Source organism: Festucalex cinctus, chromosome 7, assembly GCF_051991245.1.
Source record: "Festucalex cinctus isolate MCC-2025b chromosome 7, RoL_Fcin_1.0, whole genome shotgun sequence".
NCBI classification, from domain to species: domain Eukaryota; kingdom Metazoa; phylum Chordata; class Actinopteri; order Syngnathiformes; family Syngnathidae; genus Festucalex; species Festucalex cinctus.
In genome coordinates, this window is record NC_135417.1 from 2342485 (window position 1) to 2363305 (window position 20821).

The 20821-nt window shown below is 41.5% G+C and overlaps 2 protein-coding genes across 3 annotated transcripts in view; both read right to left on the reverse strand.

Annotated features, from left to right (window-relative positions):
- kcnn3 (potassium intermediate/small conductance calcium-activated channel, subfamily N, member 3) overlaps nt 1–4379 on the reverse strand; it is an 81067-nt gene extending 76688 nt beyond the window's left edge. Inside the window, exons 1-2 of the mRNA XM_077527097.1 lie at nt 4110–4379; nt 3926–4000 (exon numbers count right to left, since the gene is read on the reverse strand). The gene's annotated coding sequence lies outside the window, so the exon portion shown is untranslated. The remainder of the gene's footprint in view (nt 1–3925; nt 4001–4109) is intronic.
- A 1397-nt stretch (nt 4380–5776) lies between these two features.
- adar (adenosine deaminase RNA specific) lies at nt 5777–20336 on the reverse strand. Of its 2 annotated transcripts, none has more exons than XM_077527357.1 (16): nt 20211–20336; nt 15541–16955; nt 14410–14738; nt 14086–14278; nt 13811–14013; nt 12205–12340; nt 11894–12123; nt 11620–11776; nt 10010–10178; nt 9813–9906; nt 9620–9736; nt 9403–9530; nt 9138–9320; nt 8841–8953; nt 8460–8587; nt 5777–6838 (listed from the first exon to the last, which is right to left on the reverse strand). In XM_077527357.1, the coding sequence occupies exons 2-16, from the start codon at nt 16867–16869 to the stop codon at nt 6523–6525; spliced, it is 3825 nt and encodes a 1274-aa protein (XP_077383483.1). In that variant the 5' UTR covers nt 16870–16955; nt 20211–20336; the 3' UTR covers nt 5777–6522. The 2 variants fall into 2 exon arrangements, with proteins under 2 accessions (XP_077383483.1, XP_077383484.1); XM_077527358.1 differs by lacking the exon at nt 20211–20336 and adding an exon at nt 19000–19308.
- Nucleotides 20337–20821: the final 485 nt, after the last annotated feature.

Below are 20821 nucleotides of genomic sequence, written 5' to 3' on the forward strand. Positions count from 1 at the left end.
TAGGCAGATATACCCAACACGAAACCACCACGCCGATATGGTGAAATATATTTCAAAATACAAACAAACTGGATCCCACACGAAGGGCTTGACTGACGTAAAATATTACAGGACTGACTTTGCGAAGGCTGACTGTCGTTTTGCAGCATCAGCAAATAGACACGGATGGTGCACATTTCCACTCATACGCACTTCCTGTCACTTTAACATTCCGGTCGGATTTCTTCCAAGCCTCCTCAAGAGATGATTCAGATGTCTTACTTTTTTAACAGCACAACTGTTTGTCTCTAAACTTTCATCACCTCTCTCGATATCAGCTACGATAAGACCCTCATCGGATTTCAGGCCTCTTTTTATACAGTGTTGTAATAGTGTAATAGGGTCCTAACAGTGACTGTGCGCAGCTGTCCCTGTGCCAATATTTACAAGTGGCACACAGGCTCCTCCCAAAAAAGTCAGCGCCACGATTAAAAAAAAAATGTATGCAGGGTTGGAGATGAGAGATGACTGCACACGCTCGCCATGAGTCAGCTGGGTCCAAACCCTCAGTCAAGTGACGCCATTGGTTTGTCTGACTCACACACTGCGCCACAATTACTGGCACGTGACTGCATTTTTACAATTACTAGGGTCAATGCTGTTAAAAATTAATAATAAAATGACTTGGTCATCATGAAAATGTAGCAAAATAATGAAATTTTAAGATCTTATTATAAGGTGCTAAACATATGCACACATATCAGTAAACACAAGGCATTTAAATGATGCATATTTTATTTTCATCACTGTCATTAATGCAGTAACTGCCCCTTTAAAAAAAAATCTTGGCCATAATATGTTCCATGCAGCCCCACAAGTCTAAATACAGTATTCTGGTTAACACTGCATTTGTGGAACATAAGGTCCAGCCGGTTTTATCCATCTCAGGGGGCGGCCATTTTGTCACTTGCTGACAACTGAAGATGACATCACAGATAACAACCAATCAAAACTCAGCTTAAAAAAACAACAACAAAAAACAGGTGGGCTGGAGATTGGTCGTTGCCCGAGCCCTGAGCAACTGTGATGTCATCTTCAGTCGACAGCAAGTGGCAAAATGGCCTCCCCATGAGATGGATAAAAAATGTCTGGATTTTCCTTCATAAATCATATTCCATAAATGTAATATTAATCACAATGTCATGATTAAACCAATGAGGTCACATATAAGATACAGTATTATTGTCAAGAAATGTTTAACATTGACTTGACTGCCCCTTTAAGAAACCTTATTAGTTTTAACGACATTGTGACTAGCATTTTGGCTCTTTAATAAACTAAATATAAATATGTATTTCAATCAGCATAACAGCTATTTAACATAATATCATGAACCTGCAGTTTAATGGCAAAAGTCTGATATTTTTTATTTATTTTTTTATTATTATTTTTTTAAACACACCTTAGGTGATATCGACTCACCACTGAGTAAAGCCCAACTAGAAAAATGCATGTTTGGGATCTCTCAAAAGACATTTTCTCATCCATTAGAAATAAGAAATTATATACAATCAATGCTTCCATTTTACCACCTCTCGTAGGTGCTGAAATTACTCGCAGCTTTTGCTATCCGTGTTTCAGTCCCTATTGTACAATAGAATCCATATCACCTCCTTCTCATTTTGTGAATGACCGGTCCATGAAAGTGGCCATAAAAAAATAAATTAAAAAAAAGTCTTAAATTTGGTTCCCTTAAACCTGCAAATGCGCTGGTAAAAAGAGAGACAGATGAGGTTTTTACAATACTGATTTTATATGGATATTGCACAGACTGAGGAAATAAACGGCAAGGAGAGAAAAGAGATTTGAGAGGCTTTGGAGATTGACATGTCCTAAAACGTGCACATTATTCGCACTCCACAACGCCTAACAAGTGAGACGCCCATTTCCTGTTGCACTTGTCCTCATTAGGAAAATTCTGGGAAGATGTGGGACTAATTTGCCACTATGAGGGCAGCTACAGTTGATTGCTAGCATCACTTTTTCATGTTTATGATGAAGTACTGCCAAAAATGAAACGTTACGTATGTTTTTGCAATGTACAAATGGAGCTAAGGCACTGCTAGCTAGCAAGCATTCAGGGGAAAAAAGGGGCATAAAAAGCTCCAAATAAAACTTGTGTGACTTACAAATGGAATGTATCCCGTTGAGATGCAATAATAAAACAAACAACAGAAGGAGATACAAGGAAAGTCTAACCATGAACTTTCGATATGTAACCGTAGAGAGAGTTAAAAAGTTGTATGCAAAAATATAGATGGACAGACAGATAGATGCCTACTGATAGTCACCAAAAAAGTTTTTGGTCATGTCAAATGAAAGTGAAGTTCAGACACAAAAAACATGAACCTTGTACTTGCTGCTGTTTTGGTTAGCAAATGTGCACACCGTCTTACAACCGGGGAGGTGGCCGTGTTCAAAAACTCATGTTTGGGAGTCAGTAGCCACCATTTAAAGCCATTTGTTTTGCTTTCTAGCTGAAGCGTAAAGTGTTTTTTTGTGCTATAACTGTCTATTTCGAATTGTTCATAACTCCCTGCGGCACATATAAAAAAAAACTTCTCTCGTGTAAAGATGTCCATTAGAGGGATGGCCACTACTTGTACTCTTTTCGTCCTATTTGTAACTCTGTCAGGCTTCCTCATCCCCGCCGGCGCCGCCGCCTCGTCTTTATTAAGCGTAGATGCTCTTACAAGTTGTTGTGATCTTGTGTCTTTTCACACTTGACTCCAATGAGGCTTTTGCGCGCCATATTCCCCCTTTCCCTTTTCTCATTTATTTCCTTTGGAGACCATCGATTGGCTCCTCCGAGCACTCAGCTCGGGACTAATATTTCACTCCAAGACCCCCCCACCGCCCCTCTCCTACGTGCTTGTTGTCTCAGCCTTCATCATTAGCCTCACTCTCAAAATACTTGACTTGGAAAAAGGCTCGGGGTGGGGAGCAGTGATTGAAAGAAGCTCTCATTATTGCACATATGCATGCGTAGCTGATGACAAATTAGATGGGAGCTAATAAGTACATGGTCATGATACAAATATTAACTCCAGCGTGTTGTTGATTTTGTTTTCCACAAGTGTCTTTGGGGGAGAAGGGAATGAGGTTCTAATGAAATTATTTATGAGTGACATGACTAATTAGCTGGTAATATTGTCATCTTGTCTCCTGACAGGAACAATGATAACCATGCTATGACAATCTCTAATTTACTTTCTTCAAGATTAGGGGCGTATTTAGTCATTTGGGGGCCCAAGACAAACCCAGTCATGGGGCCCGCCACTTCTGTTTACTGCATTGACAAAAGTTTTTTCACCTCAGCACAAGGTCGTCAGTGATGAAGTCCTTAAAAAGAAAGTCACCTTTAAACATTTCTTGATCATAATATGTTATATGTGACCTCACTAGTCTAAACATGACATTCTGATTAATATTACGTTCATGGAATATGAGTTAAGCAGCAAAATCCAGTTGATTTTAATCAATATCAGAATGCGGCCATTTTGCCACTTGCTGACATCACAGTTGCTCAGATAACAACCAATCGCAGCACAGCTTCAGAAAAGAGGTGCGCTCTGATTGGTCATTGCCTGAGCAACTGGGATGTCATTTTCAGTCGACAGCAAGTGGCAAAATGGCCACCCCGACATGGACAAACGGCTGGATTTTGCTTCATAATCCATATTCTGCAAAGGTAATATTAATCAGAATATGTTTAGACTAGTGAGGTCACATATAACATTATTGTCAAGAAATGTTTATGGTTAACTTCCACTTTAAGATCCTATTTGAGGATCATTACCTAGCATGTTGATCATCTCTATGCTTTTTGTGTAATCGATAAGAAAATTAATCATCTAAGTTTAGTTTTGACCACTTTAATACTCACAATTTAATGATGAAAACATCACGTCACTCTCCTCTTCATCGCTATATTGTATCCTCAACAGCTGAGGCGGTGCCACTGCAACGTTCAAGAGTTACAGATTCAGTGTGATCATGAAAAAGGTTTAAATCTTTCATAGTTTTGATAGATAAATAAATAAATAAATAAATAAATAAATAAAACTCACCTTCTCTTCACTGGGCTAGCTTCTCTTCATTTTCCTCACAATTGTGCTAACAGGTTTGTACTGCTAACTGCTAGTCTTCCTGAATCAAGTCTGCACATGCACAGTAGGAAGATGGAATAATTCATTGCATGAGAAAAGATGGGGGAGCAGTCAAAGTGATTAGGATAGATTAAAACTAAAACTGGTTTAAGTCAAACAATACTAAATTAAGTTCTTATAAGACGTTTGGGGGCCCCTGTAAATCTTAGGGCCCCACTTGCCTAAACCCTGGTCAAGATTACAATACTAATTCAACTTATGAAGTATAAATTTAATAACACGCAATAAAATGTAGCGCTATTTGTTTGAATTGACGTCACAAGTCAAAATGACGGTTTTATGCTACGTTTGAACTCGAATTTATCCCACATAAAGTGCCCCAATTCTGCCCTCAAAGCATTTGGTACTAATGTAACAATATAGATGGCTGATTCCGACAAATTGTTTATTCGGGTTTACGCAGTCATTCATGTGAACATATGCCTTGTACTGTATTTTTATTTGTCTCGAACGCTTTGAGGGTAGAACTGACAAAATCCGAGTGGGCTAAATCTGATTTCCCACTTTCCTCGAACGCAGCATTTTTTTCCCTTGGTGAAACTGGATCGCTGTAATTTAATTTGTCACAATTATTTTGATTTAAAAATGTTGACTACTATAACATGCCTGGTTTGTATGCTAGTGATGGGCAAAATCAATACAATACGTTTTATAACTTCATAAGGATGTAAAAAAAAGTGAACATTTCCGGGCTGGTCACACTAGCATAGCATCATCAACTACGTTGCTCTTGCTTCTCTGTCTTAATAGCAGGACTTTTGCACTGACAGAAGAATCCCCCCAAATGAGTTCTTTTTAACACCCCACTAACAAAAAGGTCACTCGGACCTGATTCCACAAGGTCGAGTTGACATTCACACCTCTCAGCCATGAGCCGTTCACGTTCCCATCTGCTGATCCCAGTGAGCATTGAAGAAAAGCCACTTTGAGCCCAACTCTCCTGTTGATGTGGACGCACCCTTCAGTCATGTTCCAGCATAGAACCCCTCCAGGTTACATACACTAGAGCGCCGCTCTAAAATTCGGCCCTGGGGTAAAGAAAGCACTCCTCGCCTCAGGGCTAAGCAGCAGATGATGAATAAATTCTGTATGAAGGATGAGAGGAAACTTCCAAAGACATTCCGATGGAATATGGTTATTATGGTTTATTCTTTTCTTCTTCTTTTTTTTTTTAAATTTCCAATCATCACTTGCGTTAAAAAAAAAAAGAAAAAAAAAAAGGTTCTATACAAGATTGAACCTACACACACGTTGCGTGTCTAAAATAGAATATATTGCTAACAGGGTCCAGACAGCATTTTTTTTTCTCCCCAAGTGAATGCAAACACTGTACATTAACTGTAAAATAAAACATTGTTAAAACAGATTTTGCGCATGCACCAATCAGAGGGTTGCACCACGCTATAATAAAGGGTTTATAGGTACTATGAATCAATCAATTGAAAACAAATGCTGGGTGGATTTTAAGCGCTTTTCCACAAGCGTCAAGTGGACGAAAAAAATAAAATAAAAAGTCAAACTTACTTTCCAGTTGAAGCATGTGTGCTTAAAACAGTAGTTAGAAAAACTAATTTTACTACAGTTTATTAAGTAAATTTGGGCTATTTTTGACTGGACTCGTGTATTTGGATCACACTTGCAGTGCAGTTTGCATATTGCATCATCTAAATTAAAACTTAAAAACAAACATACACAAATCCCAAACGACAAACGTGTTCACGGTCGAGGAGCTCATTCGACTTTTTCACTGCAAAAGTGGAATGACCAAATATGGACGCAGGACAAGTTGAAAGAAATGCGGAGAACTCGTGTGCAGCCTGGAGGCCATGACATCTTTTTTGTGTGTATATAAAAGCATAGGACTGATCAAAGAGGTGCACGAAACTACGGTGTGCTCACGGTTACCACGGCGACCATGTACGAATGGATGTGGGGTTTTTTTTTTCTCTCTCGTAGCTGGTTTAAATCACTAGAGGTGCCTTTAGTCCATTCGAAGAAATGCAAAGCAAACTCGCTGCTTGGTCATCTTTCAGGTTCCCTGTTGCTTGTCAGGAGAGATTTTTGAGACTAAAAGGAAGCCACTGGCAGGTCACATGATCAAACATGGAACTTGTCAGTGACCACGACTCTACAGTACAAAATGTATAAGATAGCATAGCCTCGTCGCTCCCTCTTTCTATTGCCACTTTCGATTCCGTTCAGGCTTCTCATCATCTCATCTTAAGTTCATTTTAGCCTGGCTAAGGCTAATCGAGGTTTGATTGTCCTTTCGCCTCCCTCCCTTTCCGAGCGGAGTGTTACGACACGCCTCGCGCTACGCCTCCGCCTGGTTGTATTCCATCGTCCCTCCGTTCCGAGTGCCACCGAACGGGGCAGCGGGCGCGCTGGCCGGCTCCTCCCCCGCCTCGAAGCTCTTCTCCTCCAGCGGTTTGCCGATCCAGGCTCCGTAGCCGTGGTCGCCGAGCGCTTGGAAGAAGCGGTGCTTGGCCAGCTGGAAGGAGCTGGCCGCCAGCTTGGCCTGAGCGTACGAGTGCATGGCGAGGAGGTCGGCGCGCTCGCAGCGTTGGCACAGCGTGCGGAAGAGACAGAACAGGTTGGACTTGGACACGCGGGACACGGCCAGCTTGTTCCTGTAGGAACCACATTTGGAGGATTGTTGAGGCACGAAGTATTAAAAATAAAAATAAAAATACAAGTTGAAGTTTGTTTTTACTGTTTCAGTGAGACTTTAAGTCCCGCTGCACAGTGACCTGAAAAAACCTGAAATGTAACAGGGCGATTGATCACTGACAACAGCCTCTTAAATATCCACACGCTCTCCTTTATTGTCACCCGTTTCATCTCAATCTGTTGTTGTGGTTCAATAAAATAATAATATACAGTAGGGGTGTTAAAAAAAAATCGATTCGGCAATATATCGCGATATTACATCGTGCAATTCTCGAATCGATTCAATAGGCGGCCGAATCGATTTTTAAATATCCATTTTTGATGGGAAAATATTCACCAAAACGTCTTAGGGTTCACACCTTAAGCATGGAAGAATGTTATATTAATGGAACATTATGCCTTAATATTTTATTTTAATGCTGTTCAAACATGAAACAGATAACAACCTTTATAAGATTGGAGTTTCAGATAAATAAATGATACATTTTCATACAAATCTCACACTGTTCAAATTTACTGATTAGGATTTTCTAAATTAAAAAATTAAAAAAATCGCAACAATCGACTTATAAATTCGTATCGGGATTAATCGGTATCGAATCGAATCGTGACCTATGAATCGTGATACGAATCGAATCGTCAGGTACTAGGCAATTCACACCCCTAATATACAGTATTTTGTACGTACAGCCTCCAAACAATTCAATAGGTTAATAAAAAGTTTATATTTGTATATGTTATATCAAAGAAAAAGTATATTTTTAAAAACACTAGGAAGCTAAAAATTTTAGCAGATTGTCATAACATGTAGCGCAGGGGTGGCGAGATCCGGTCCTCGAAGGCCGCAGTCCTGCAGGTTTTTGGATATTTCCCTTCTTCAACACAGCTGATTCATGATCAGCTCATCAGCAAGCTCTGCAGAAGCCTGATAACGAGCCTGTTAATTGGAATCAGCTGCACTTCGAGTAGGGAAATCTATAAAACCTGCATGACTCCGGCACTCGAGGACCGCAGTTTGCCACCCCTGATGTAGAGGCTCAAAATGGCTTCATGCGGTAATTTCTAAATTATTGCCAATGGGAGAAGGGAATTTATACCATGTTTCTACCATATATACATGTTTATACCATATAGACAGCATAGTTAACTTGAATCATAGCATAATATTACTTTTATTGTCCATAGAAGGTATAAAAAAGGGGGTGGGGGGTGGGGGGAGATGGGATTATCATATACAGTATTTATGTATAGGTCTGATGCATCATGCCAGTGAACATTTTGAGTAGTTGGAAGTAAAAATATATTCTTAATGAACTAAGTTATCATAATTCAAAAGCTGAGGCCTAAGTTGGGCTCAAATACCACAAGTCTAGTTAAAAAACAAAAAAAAACAAAAAATACAAAAAAAAACCAAGATGCTTAAAGAGTTTAATCTTGCGTGATTTGATGATAGTCACTCTTTGCGCATGAATTTCCCCCACAAACTTTCAAACTTGATGACTTTAAGGTCATTCAACGTTACAAGTTCCACTCTTTTGGAAAGCTTGAACAAGAAACATTTCCTGTAGTTTGGTGACTTACCCATCTAGTTTGCCTTTGGTCCCATCCAGAACCTCCACACTCGTGTGGTCCGGAAGGCTCCAGTTCACGCTGGACTCCTTAGTTTTGCCCGTGTGGCGTGTGGAATCATACACGCTTACTCGGCCCACCTATGGAGCAAGGAAGCCATGCAACAGGTTGTTGCATTGGGCCTAGTTAGTATCAGAATGCTAATTCGGTCGAGTAATACATGCACGTCTTGAGATAATTAGTGCAACCGTAGTCAGATTTCCACCTCACAGTAAGAGTGAGCCGCTTGTTCGGTGCTGACAGATCAACACACGTGTGTCGTTGATAAAGAAAACGGCCGGAGGGCTTCAATTAGTGAAAAGAACACAAGGTGATTTATAACAGTGCTCTCACCTCAGGGTGGTTTAGCTGGAAGGGAGGAGGGAGACTTTGACTGAATGCGTCACCATCTCTGGCCAACCTGCAGCACACGGCCCGAGTCAGGTGACCGTGGCTGTATAGATAGCCTGAACACAACAACGGTTACAAAATGAAGGAAGCTTAAGATTTTTTTTCTCACTTGTGACATATAAACAAGTCTTTTTTTTTTAAATAATCTGTAAGCCATTTATTTTGTAGATGAGTTTGAAATGAACATAGAGACATGTTTAAATGCGATAAAGGCTAAGCACATGTAACAAAATGCTTTACCAAGCGTGATTGATTTCAGGTAGATGGGATGCAGAAAGTGAGTGAGCAGCGCCCCCTGTAGGCCCAGCACGTTCCAGCGCAGGATCTTGTCACTGCAGCTCATGGTGCGCAGCCTCTCCCCGTGCTGAATTCCATCCCAGGTGGGCACAATAGCGCTGGACTCCACCGGGATGGTTCCCTCACCTTGCAACGCACAAGCCGACAAGGTCACACGGGTCCAAAAGTGCGCGCTGAGTGTCATCTTGGCGTGTTTTGAGCGTCTCACCGTTCTCCACCTTGGTGCGCAGCTTGCCTTGCTTGGCGTTCTCAAACAGCGGCTGGTGGCAGCCCACCTCTTCGCCCGTTTCGCTGCACGACTTGTCGAAGAGGGCCCCGTCCCCGCAGGGCGCCGTGCTTCAAAGGAGAGAAAAAGGAAAGACCACTAAGATGTGATATCGTTGGTGCATGTAGCAGAGAAGGGGCAGAGGGAAATCTCGTCTCACCTAATGTAGAGATGAAAGGTGATGTCAGGTTTGATCTGCAGTTTGTTGTCCGCCGCCGTCTCAAATATACTGTTGTCTGCACCTTCAAAGTGCTTCAGCAACTCACTGTACAGAAATCTAAGAGGATGATAGATTTGTAAACAAAAATGAAACCATAGATTTTTTTTTTTTTTTTTTTTAAATCAATTTGTACCTAACAAACCCTCTCCTGGAGATGATTTCCGCATGGCCATCATTCACAGTGTCCCCTTTCAGGCTCAGCTCCTCCCCTTTCACACAACGATTGCCTGGAATTGACAAAAAAAGAAAACACAATCAATGTCACAGATCACTGAAAAGTGCTACGGAATCGATCGATAATGATTTTCTGGGAAAACAACACACACGCACCCGTTCCCAGGCTGACAACGGTTCCCAGGCCTTCCCCCCTCCTCATGACGATGGTGGCCAGGATCTTGCGTCCCAACAGGCTGTGCTGTATGCGAGTGGTCAGGGCGTTGAATCGCTGGTGGCTTAACATGGCAATCTGGTCGTGCAATGTGCTGCCACTCACAGGAAGCTTAAAAAAAAAAAAAAAAAAAGTTACAGGACTATAGCTACATTCTACGGTCGACCGTTTTACTCAAAAACAATTTCCTGAGCTATAGTATGGACACATAAAAGGTGTTTATGATGGTTGTAGCTTTAGGCCAAATGAGCAATTCTGTTGATTTATTGATGCATCTGCTAGCTAGTTAAGAATGGATATCCGTTGTGATGGTTTTTTTTTTTATAAATTAAGCACAACTGTGCTTTTTAGTACATCATCGATGGAAGAGAAATTGAAAGGTGGAAATGTATACAGAGAACATAAAAACACCACCGACTTCATTTCCTCAAATAGTTGCCACGGGCAATTACTCACTCACTCAACTATCAAGTAAGCATCAGATGTTTACTGGAGTGTCACACACTGTGTCCGATGAACCTAACATGTTTTTCAGATGTGGGAGTAAACTGGAAGCGGAAAACCCCCGTAAGCACATGTGAACATAAAAATTCCAAGCAGGAGTGCCAGAGATCTAAAAATAGGACCTCTTGACTGCGAGGCAGACGTGCTAACCACTAGGCCCAACGTGATGCTAATACCACAAATATTTTTAGTATTTCCAGACACAATGATACCAAATTTAAATGATATAAACTACGATATAATGTATTTGTTGCATTTTTAGTTAATAATACAGTTAATCGACAGTAATTTTATAGTGATTATTAGCAGTTATTTGAAGTTAAAAGTATATATTAAGATTTAGTTAAAGTAAGTGTAAGCGCATTGATTTCTTCTTGTTTTAAAATGGTGGTAGAGTCTTTTGGACATTACTGTGCATTCAAGACAGATACGAAGAAAAAGTTGCATTTAATCGAGATTGATAGAGAGAGAACGGAGAAAGACAATTACGCAGCTGTATTTTTTTGCTCACGTTGGAGTAAACAAAGGAAAGACAACTCAAGACTCCCGTCCATTTTTCTATTGCAGAAACGTACAATTAGCCCCCCACATTATTCATTACAGTATAAATAATTAAACACGGCAGTCTGATAAATATTGCATTTGTATAAATTTAATTAAGCAGCAAAGTCCACCTGTTTTTATACATCTCAAGGGGTGATCATCTTGCCACAAGCTGTTGACTGAAGCTGAGCCGTAATTGGTCGTTACCTGAGCAACTGTGATGTCATTTTCAGTTGATAGAAAATAGCAAAATGGCCGCCCCCAAAGACTGAGTTTGCTGCTTGATTCATATTCCATAAACACAATATCAATCAGAATGCTGTGTTTAGACTAGTGGGGGTGCATACGACACATTACTGTAAGGAAAATTTGGGGGTTTACTTCCTCTTTAAGTGGTATCTTCTATTGTGTCCCCTTAGCAACTGGGTCGGCCATTAATGAGTAAAACATAAGTCTGTATGGGGGAAAAAAATAGAGATATATATACACCGGTATATAGATATACCTCAGCGGGGATCAGCTCCCCAGTGCGGGCTGCCCTCTCCGCCTCCCCAATCAGAACACGTAGAGCAGCGTCGGCCGCCTCCTGTTTGCCTTGCTTCTTGTTCGAGGCGCAAACTGGCGGGAACCAGCGTCCACCCAGCTTGGCCTGATAGGTGAACCTGAAAGCCAGAAAGGAAATCAGGATGGGTTTTTTTCTCCAAAAATATTACCCAAAAATAAATAAATTAACTATGAACCATGAACTATTAAGACAGACATGTGAAGCTCGCACATACTTCGGCTCGTGCGCTGACCCAGACTGGCCCACCAGGCGGATCTCAGCAGCAAATCCTCTGGCCCTGGCGTACTCCAGTAGCCCCGACACGGCGTTGTTGTTCAGGTGGTTGATGAGATCGCCGACCCCAGCCTCGTGGGCTGCCCGCAGCTCGTCGGCTGTCAGGGGTGGCAGAGAGGGGCAAGTCCCACAGTTGTCGCTATCGCTGGAGGAGCCGAGGGGCAACTGGGGCTGATGGCAAGGAGACGAGGAGAAAACTTTACAGAACAAGCGCGGAAGGGAAGACAAAAGAACCACGAGGAGATTGCTCACCTTGTTGAGCTGCAGCCTACCATCGGCCATCAATTCTTTGACGGCCTCCTCGGCTGCCAGCTGGCGCGCTGCCTTTTTGCTTGGAGCTGAGGCCTCCGCAAACAGATTCTCGCCAACCTTTACTCTGTACATGAACCTGAGGACAAAAGAGGCAGTTGACATTGAGTTTAGTGTTTGAACTCAAAACATTTCACACTTCACTTCCCTATTTGATATTGAGGCTTCTATTTTAAATATAGTGTTACAAAGAAAGCAGCTGGTGGCGCAGTCAAGACAGATTAATACATAGCTTATGGCAAATTCAGAAAACACAAGCTTGCTGTGTGCTAGTCAGCTGATTGTGACCAAAAGTAGAAGAAGAGGTTAAAAAGACTGAATTGATACTGGCTGTGTGACAAAATACTCCCGGAAGGACAACGTGGGATGAGATAAAGAACCTTCTGACAAACATGTGAACACTCAGAAAGACCCAGATGGAAGGGGTCGTGAACAGACTTAAAGCGGAAGTCAACCTTAAACATTTCTTAACAATAATGTTATATGTGACCTCACTAGTCTAAAGATGACATTCTGGTTAATATTACATTTGTGGAATATGAGTTATGCATAAAAATCTAGCCGTTTTTATCCATCTCCTGATATTTAACAACTATCAAAAGCCAAACATGGCAAACATTAAACAAACAATAATCATCATCATCACAGATAGTACACAACAATCTCACAATAACAGTTAAAGCAGGGGTCTCAAAGTTCGGTCCTCGAGAGTCCCTATACAGCCTGTTTTCCATGTCTCCGTCCTTCAGCACAGCTGAATCTATTGATCAGCTAATCAGCAAGCTTTGCAGAAGCCTGATAACGATCCCGATCATGAATCAGGTGTGTTAGTGGAGAGAAACATGGAAAACTGGCTGGATAGGGGCTCTTGAGGACCGAACTTGGAGACCCCTGAGTTAAAGGAAAAGAGAAAGAAAAAAAATAAAATGAAAAAAAATGCCAGGGGTCTTAAACGAAGAAATATAAAAAAAATAAAATAAAAAATAAAAAAATAAAGGTCTTGACAGCCTTCTTATTTTTGGAAGTAGAGTTGGACTGTAAATATACATCTATCTCTTTCAAAAACAGAAAGAGCTGTGATTGGTCAATGCCTGAGCCCTGAGCAACTATGATGTCATCTCCAGTCGACAGCAAGTGGCAAAATGGCCGCCTCCTAAAACAGATCAAAACAGCTGGATTTTGCTGCTTAACGCATATTCCACTAACACAATATTAACCAGAATACTATATTTAGACTAGTGGGGCTGCATAGAATATATTATTGTCAAAAAAAAAAATTGTTTGGTTGACTTCCTCTTTAATGCTCGCTTTTGTTGTCTGCGCAAGAATGTTTAGCATCGTCGGAAATTATCAGGCATAATTCATGGTTTAATAGCAACATTTGGGAGCCGCTTTTGATCTGTGAGCATCATATTGTCCTTGGTTTGGTTAATTGAAACAAATAAACATGAGTTTGGTTCATTTCACCACCCCCCATAGGGGAAGTCAATATTTAAAAGGACAGTTCACAATCAAAAGCCAAAGGCTGTGGTAGTGAAGTCGTGAGTACCTTGGATCATGTGGTGGGCCAACCTGGCCTGTGATGATAAATTCAATGGGGTTCCCGCTGCGCTGGCTGTATTCCATCAGAACCGACACGGGATTCTTCCCCCCAGGCAGTGAGCGAGACAGTGGTTGACGAGGTCCCTCGGGCATCCCCATCACTTCCACAGTACCTGCTCCGAAAACACCCCCGGAGCCCTCAATGGTGCCCTGAAAAATCAACGCCATTCGTTATTGAAAGCTAAATCTGACCAATGGTGTGACTCTGGAGTCCCAACTTACATCACTGGAGATCACGTTCATTGTTTGGTTCATACCAGCAGTACTTCCTTCGTTCCCGCCACTCGCACCTCCCTGCATCTCTCCGAAGAGAATCAGCAAAGTGGCGGCGGCGGCGTCTTTTTTTGCGACCTTCTTAGCGGAGGCTTCCACGATTGGAAACAGTCTCCCATTCAGCATCACCTGCATGCGGAATCTGGCAAACACAGCGTGATGACGAGTACAAATTAGGTGCTATAAGCCAATCAATTTCATTCCGCGTGCTAGCATTAAACACATTCATTGAAAGCTAGTGATTTTCCTACAGCATAAGCTTGGGGGACTAACCTGGGGTCATGGGAGGGTCCTGACTGGTCGAGGAGTATGAACTCACAACTCTGGCCCAGATATTGAGCGTATTCCATTAGGCCGCTGACAGGATTCTTCAGACGAACCTCCTGCAGCTTTGCCCAAAGGTTCTGTGCCGGCGGAGCAGCCAGAGACACAGCAACCGTTCCAATTGGGTTGGCGTTCTCGGAGGCCACTCTATCCGCGTCCGTCTGCTTGCGAATGGAGTTTAGATATTCTGGAATATCATCGGAGGCCCACTGTCCTTCGACAGTCACTTCCTCCTGACTTGAAGGTATGGATGGTGGTTCAATCGTGGTAGGAGATAGCTGGACAGTAAAAAAATCAGATTAGGCAGTGCTGCGCTTCACACTTTTGTTGCTTATTTTACTTAAACATTTCTTGACAATAATATATTATATGTGACCTCACTAGTCTAAACATGACATTCTGATTATTACATTTGTGGAATGTGAGTTATGAAGCAAAATTCAGCCGTTTTTATCCATCTCATGGGGCGGCCATTTTGCTACTTGCTGTCCACTGAAGATGACATCACACTTGCTCAGGCAACAACCAATCAGAGGGCACCTGTTTTCTGAAGCTGCGCTATGATTGGTTGCTACCTGAGACCTGAGCAACATTGATGTCATCTTCAGTCGACAGCAAGTGGCAAAATGGCTGCCTTCAGGCATTGATAAAAAGGGCTGGATTTTGCTGCTTAACTCATATTACACTAATGCAATATTAACTACAATACCGTATTTAGAGAAGTGGGCCTGCAAAGAACATATTTAAAAAATTTGGGGGGTTCGGCTCACTTTTAAAAGAAAACATTTTAGGGAAACATTTGACTGTTTGGGTAATCATTCTGAGCGGCTTTTAGGTGCAACTTTCAAACATCTGTCTACAGTGGATTCCCCCAGTGGTTTATAAGCCTGGTGGACTGCCAGGCTAAGCGTCACTGGATTCGGCGCTAGTCGTTCATCGTCCACACCACCAGGCTTAGGGAGGAAACCATGAACATGATCTTCAAAGAATACATGATCCAAAAGTCAACAAAGTGAACTTGATTTATATTATCCAAAACGGCTTATTTTTTTATCCAAACAAATGTGAAAGCAAACGTACCGCTTCAGTCTTTGGCATCCAACTTGCGTCAAACGGCAGCAGCTCAAGTTGTGACGTTGGTTCAAGTGGTGAGAGAGGCTTCTCCTCATTTTCCATTTTCACCACCTGATCGCTCTGTGCAGCTTTTAGGGTCCTCATCATCTTCTCTTTGCGATGGGTTGAGAGCTCCCAGGTGGGAGGTTTGTCATCACGGTTCCTCACGACTTCCCCGAGCTTCTCCAGGGCATACAGGGTGGAATTGACCTGCTTGGAACTCTTCAAGCCCATGTTTTTGGCTAGCATGAGGGCACTCACTGGCGCTAAATCCAGGAGGTGCTGAAAGATGAGCTCCTTTTGATCTGCCATTGTGAAAGGTTGATGTTGTCGACTTCGTCCAGATGAGTGAAATTCTTCAGAAGCAGAAGTCTCCGAAGAAGAAGTTTCTGTGTCAGAGTCTTCTACTATTTCTGTTTTGATCTCTAACTTGACTTCAGTTTGTTGGAGGTTCCTTGAAATAGACTTTTGAGGTTCCTCGACCCTGACAGGTTTGATGTATAAAGTCCACTTCGGAGGAGTTTGACCTTGCTTGGAGACCTTCTGTAAATCTGCCAAAGAGTAGAGGGCCTGGTTGACAACCTTTTTGGGAAGATGTAGTTTTTTCGCCAAGAATTTTGCTGAGACACTTTTGACTGGTTGTAAAGCCCTGTGCACCCGGTCTTGGATTTCTGGGGTGAGAGTGATGATGCTCTGTGTTCTTTGGTAGAGGGACAAGCTCTGAAAACTGTCGCACAAGACGTCAGCATGCACGCTCGATTCACTATTGGGGATGCGGTACCTACTTTGCACCTGGTTTTGATTCGGGTGTCCGACAAGACTGGGGGCCTGGCTGTAATGACCTCGACCCCAGTTGGGCTTTGGATATCTAGTATAACCCGACTGCTGCTGGTATGAGGGATTATTTAACCTGGCGGGCTTGTGAGGACTGACTCTGAACTGCGGTGCCTCAGTGCTCTGTCCTCTCAGAAACTGGACCTGTAGGTACTGAAAGGAATTGAGAACAGGGTGGGGATCAGAACTCTGACTATGTGAGGGTGTATTTGGGATGGGAGGTTTCTTAGTAAGGCTTGGTTTGGGCGGGGCAAGGGGGCTAAGGGGAGACGGAGGTCGCGTGGATGCTACAGGATAGACATGTCTGTTGCAGTAATTTGGAAATGGTTGATGGAACCGCGGGGCGCTTCTCAGGAAGGGTGCGGGTGGACCAGATTTTTCGTAATGCTCCCTCGCCTGGAGGTAAGGTGGTGGGTACCGGTAGAATTGATCGTTGTAAGGCCCTCCTCTACCTCTGCTCATAGCGCAGGGGTCGAGAAAGAAAGGGGCCGAAGTGGCTGGATGTACAGTCAATGCAAATGTACACCTACCACAAGCAACAAGTACACCTGGAAGACAAACAAAAACAGTCACAGGACATTAGAATACAAATAGAAGAAGCAGCCATTTCCTGTTAAAATCCTTCTGGTGACCCTTCAATCTGACATGATCAAGTGTCTCTGACTCTGAATAATGCAGCACCACATAAAATATACAATATCAATACCACATCAGGGGCCTTTCTTTTCCCAACAGACATTCCTACCCTGTGATCTAAAAATTATATCAGTACCATAGGGGGAGAAAAGATAGAAATCAACACCATAGCTGCCATTGTATGCATCCAGAGAATTATAACCTTATCAGTCAACAAAAACATTGCAAGGTGACTTAGCGTCTCAGTCCCAGGCACACTGAAACTTAATCCCTGGGTGAAAGGACAGGGATGAATAATTTAGATCTTGTTGTGACTTCCATTTTATTTCAGGCCTTACAATGTTTTTGATGGATGTGAATTTAACATAAAGTAATGTGAGACTGCCGCAGACAAAAAGTCGCCCAAGCGACAACGTTAAAAACCTCACAAAGGGCATTTGGAACTCACTTTCACCTGCAACACACTACTTAACTTGACTGTATTGACTTTATAGTTATAAGTTTGCAAAAAAAATATATTGCTCTATGGCACAAGACTGATTCAGAAGTGAGCCTATTTTTTATATACATAAGACTAACAACAAAGAATCGCCAAATACTGGGTTGTTTTCTTCAGTCAGCAGATCTGACCTGTCACATAGATGTGAGCAGCCGCGTTAAGGGACAACCCTGTGATGTTCGTGCATCACGGTAATTGGGACTGACATGGACAGAAGCCTGGGGGGGAAATGGCTATAGCGCTGACAATGACACAAAGTTTTAAGATTGAAGATGGGGTATTTTTTAGAACTAATTACCATGTTTGTTTTGTAAACAAAACATTTAATTTTCTCTTGTAATAATGTGCCAGTGGGTTTGCAAACTTGGTTTGTATCCACTAGGGGTGTTAAAAAAAATCGATTCGGCGATATATCGCGATACTACGTCGCGCGATTCTCGAATCTATTCAATAATCGGCAAAATCGATTTTTTTTTTTTTTTTGGAAGAATGTAATTTCAAGACTGAAATTTCAGATAAATAAATAATACATTTTCATATAAATTTTACACTCTACCAAGCTTACTGATTAGTATTTTCTAAATTTGAATGGAAACAAATCGCAACAATCGACTTATAAATTCGTATCGGGATTAATCCGTATCGAATCGAATCGTGACCTGTGAATCGTGATACGAATCGAATCGTCAGGTACTAGGCAATTCACACCCCTAGTATCCACTCTGGTTCAGGTTTGTAAGTAATGCGCACACCTGGCAGTTTGGCAGAGTGATCAATTCTTTAAAAAATACAAACAGCCAAGTGCTTGCCTCAAGCTGCTTATTGACAGTCCCAGTTGAAATTTACTGTCACATTAAAAATAAAACAAAGAATGCCACAATGAATATTGACCTAACTTTGCACCTGACTTGACTTGACTTGTGAAAGCCTGTTAGCTTAATGCTAACACACAAAACACCATGGACGGACTAATGAAACTATCAGATGTTTTGTGGTGTGAGAATCCTTTAACAATATTTTAACACAAATGCACTAACAGCAACAACAATACTCACATCCTATATCCTCTGCAAAAACAACTAATATTGCAGTTTAGACTTGTGATGGTTTTCTTCAGTGTATCAAAATCAAAGTTTTGATATAGTACACTGTACTAAATCTGCACATATACTAAATATTGAGGAACAATGCACTACTAGACAATATTGAGTAAAGTGAATTTCCCTTTGACGGATTATAACGACGGTATCACACACACACAAAAAGTGGGAAAACAATTGTAGTGGATATATGCAAACTGGGTCTTTAATTACTAACACCTTGCGAAAACTGAATGTGCTTTTCAACTACAATTCAAATTAGGACCGGAGTAAAAGTCAAATATTTCTGTTTAATGTCCCCCCCAAGTGTCTGACGGTGATATCAGAAATTGCGTCTAAAATTCATGCAATCCTCACCTTGTTGCTGGAAGTGACTGCGATAATGAATTTATATTACCGATAGATTAAAATTGGTGGCGGTAAAAGTGGAAAATAACACGCTGGAGGTTAAATAAGCGTTGTCTGCTTCTTCCAAGTGCGGACTGGTTGTTGTGGTTTTCCACGGAGCAAAAAAAAAGAACATCAGTCGTGATCTAAGTCCGGTACATAATAAAACACACTGTCTAATCATACAACTGATTTCACCAGCGAAAAACTCCGACAACCGTGCAAAAGGACGCGTTTAGAAAAACGGCCATGAGACAAATTCAGTTTCGATTTCCCTTCTTGAAAGATGGTTAACTTTCGTTTGCGTCACGTGACCGGAAGCTAGACTGCGTGGTTGTTGCAACTGCGTGGTTGTTGCAGCATTTAAAAATAGAATAAAAATAAACTTCCAAGTGAATTTTGGAAAAGCACAATTTATGATGCGACGTTGTGGCGTTTGGGCAGAACGTGAAAGTCATCAGGAAAAAGCAGTGACAGAAAAAACACATGGTGTCAATCACAAACCAGTGAACACATGTTGGATTCAGCCATTAAAGGGGACTGCGCTAATCTCACCAAAGGAACCAAAACAGTCTCCTTTATTATTTACTGACAGGCCATAACAAACACAGAAATGCATCACGTTTCTAGTCTGGACCATAATTTTGTACCCGCGCACATGTAAACTTGTGCACGTGTTAAATGCAGCATTGAACTTACGTACACGTGAAATCGGTGCAAATTACGAGACATATATAGTTCTAAACATACATTGACAGATAGGTGTGCAAACATAAAGGCAACTCAGAAGTGCTAACATGAAAAGTTTTATTTTTGGCTTCGCGATTTTGAGCTGGCGAGACAAAGGAGCAACAACCTAACTTTCACGGCAATCGAACGAAAATTGTTTTACATTACAACAGGCGTACATTGAGCACTGTTTCAGATTGTCTTTGTTTCGAACGTCACGTTAAAAACGAAATAAAAGTACAAAGTGGCGCCAGGACCTCCGTACAAGTACAAGCTAATGGATGCTAGTCCGTTTAGCAGCGTAGCTCCATTCTGGTGGCTCGCCGCACCGCCACTGCACCATTTTAAACCTACCGCTTGCAGCACAGGCCAGTCATGGGCCACATAGCGCACATTTTCCAAAACAAACTCTCAAAATATTTGACTAAACAGCGAGGAAATCCATCCCCTACCTCTATCCGGTGTTCTGTCCCCGCTGGCTTATGGAAAAACGTACTGCGGAGATGGAAACAATCTCCGGAACATAGCGGGAATTGTGACGCAATCACCATGCGACAAAAACGCAAAGGACGTGTCACGTTAAGATTACATCACGAATTAATGAACAATATCTTCTAAAGAAATATGACTTAAATGCAAGAAAGACACACACATGTTTAGAATAACAATACTAAAGTTAACATTTTTTGTTCTCTATTTTAAATAACTTATGATAACATGTTTTAAAATATTTTCGCAATTTTTAGAATCACTAGGAAAACATTTTTAAACATAAGAGTAATTCGTATTGTCTTTTTTTCTTGTTACTATTTTCCCCCTGTTTCTTCACCCACCCTGTAGAATGTAGACTATTCTTAAAGCATATTGGAATGCCCTACATTCAGAAAATGAATGCAAAAATTCAAATAAACGGTTCTTCATAACAACGTCTGGTACATTCACTTCCTGTACATTAATAATTTACAAAAGTGTGGTGGTGGTGGTGGTGGTTTTGCTTTGTGCACAGTATAGATTTACAAATGGGGGATTTCCATTATTTTATTTTTACATTAAATAACATTGT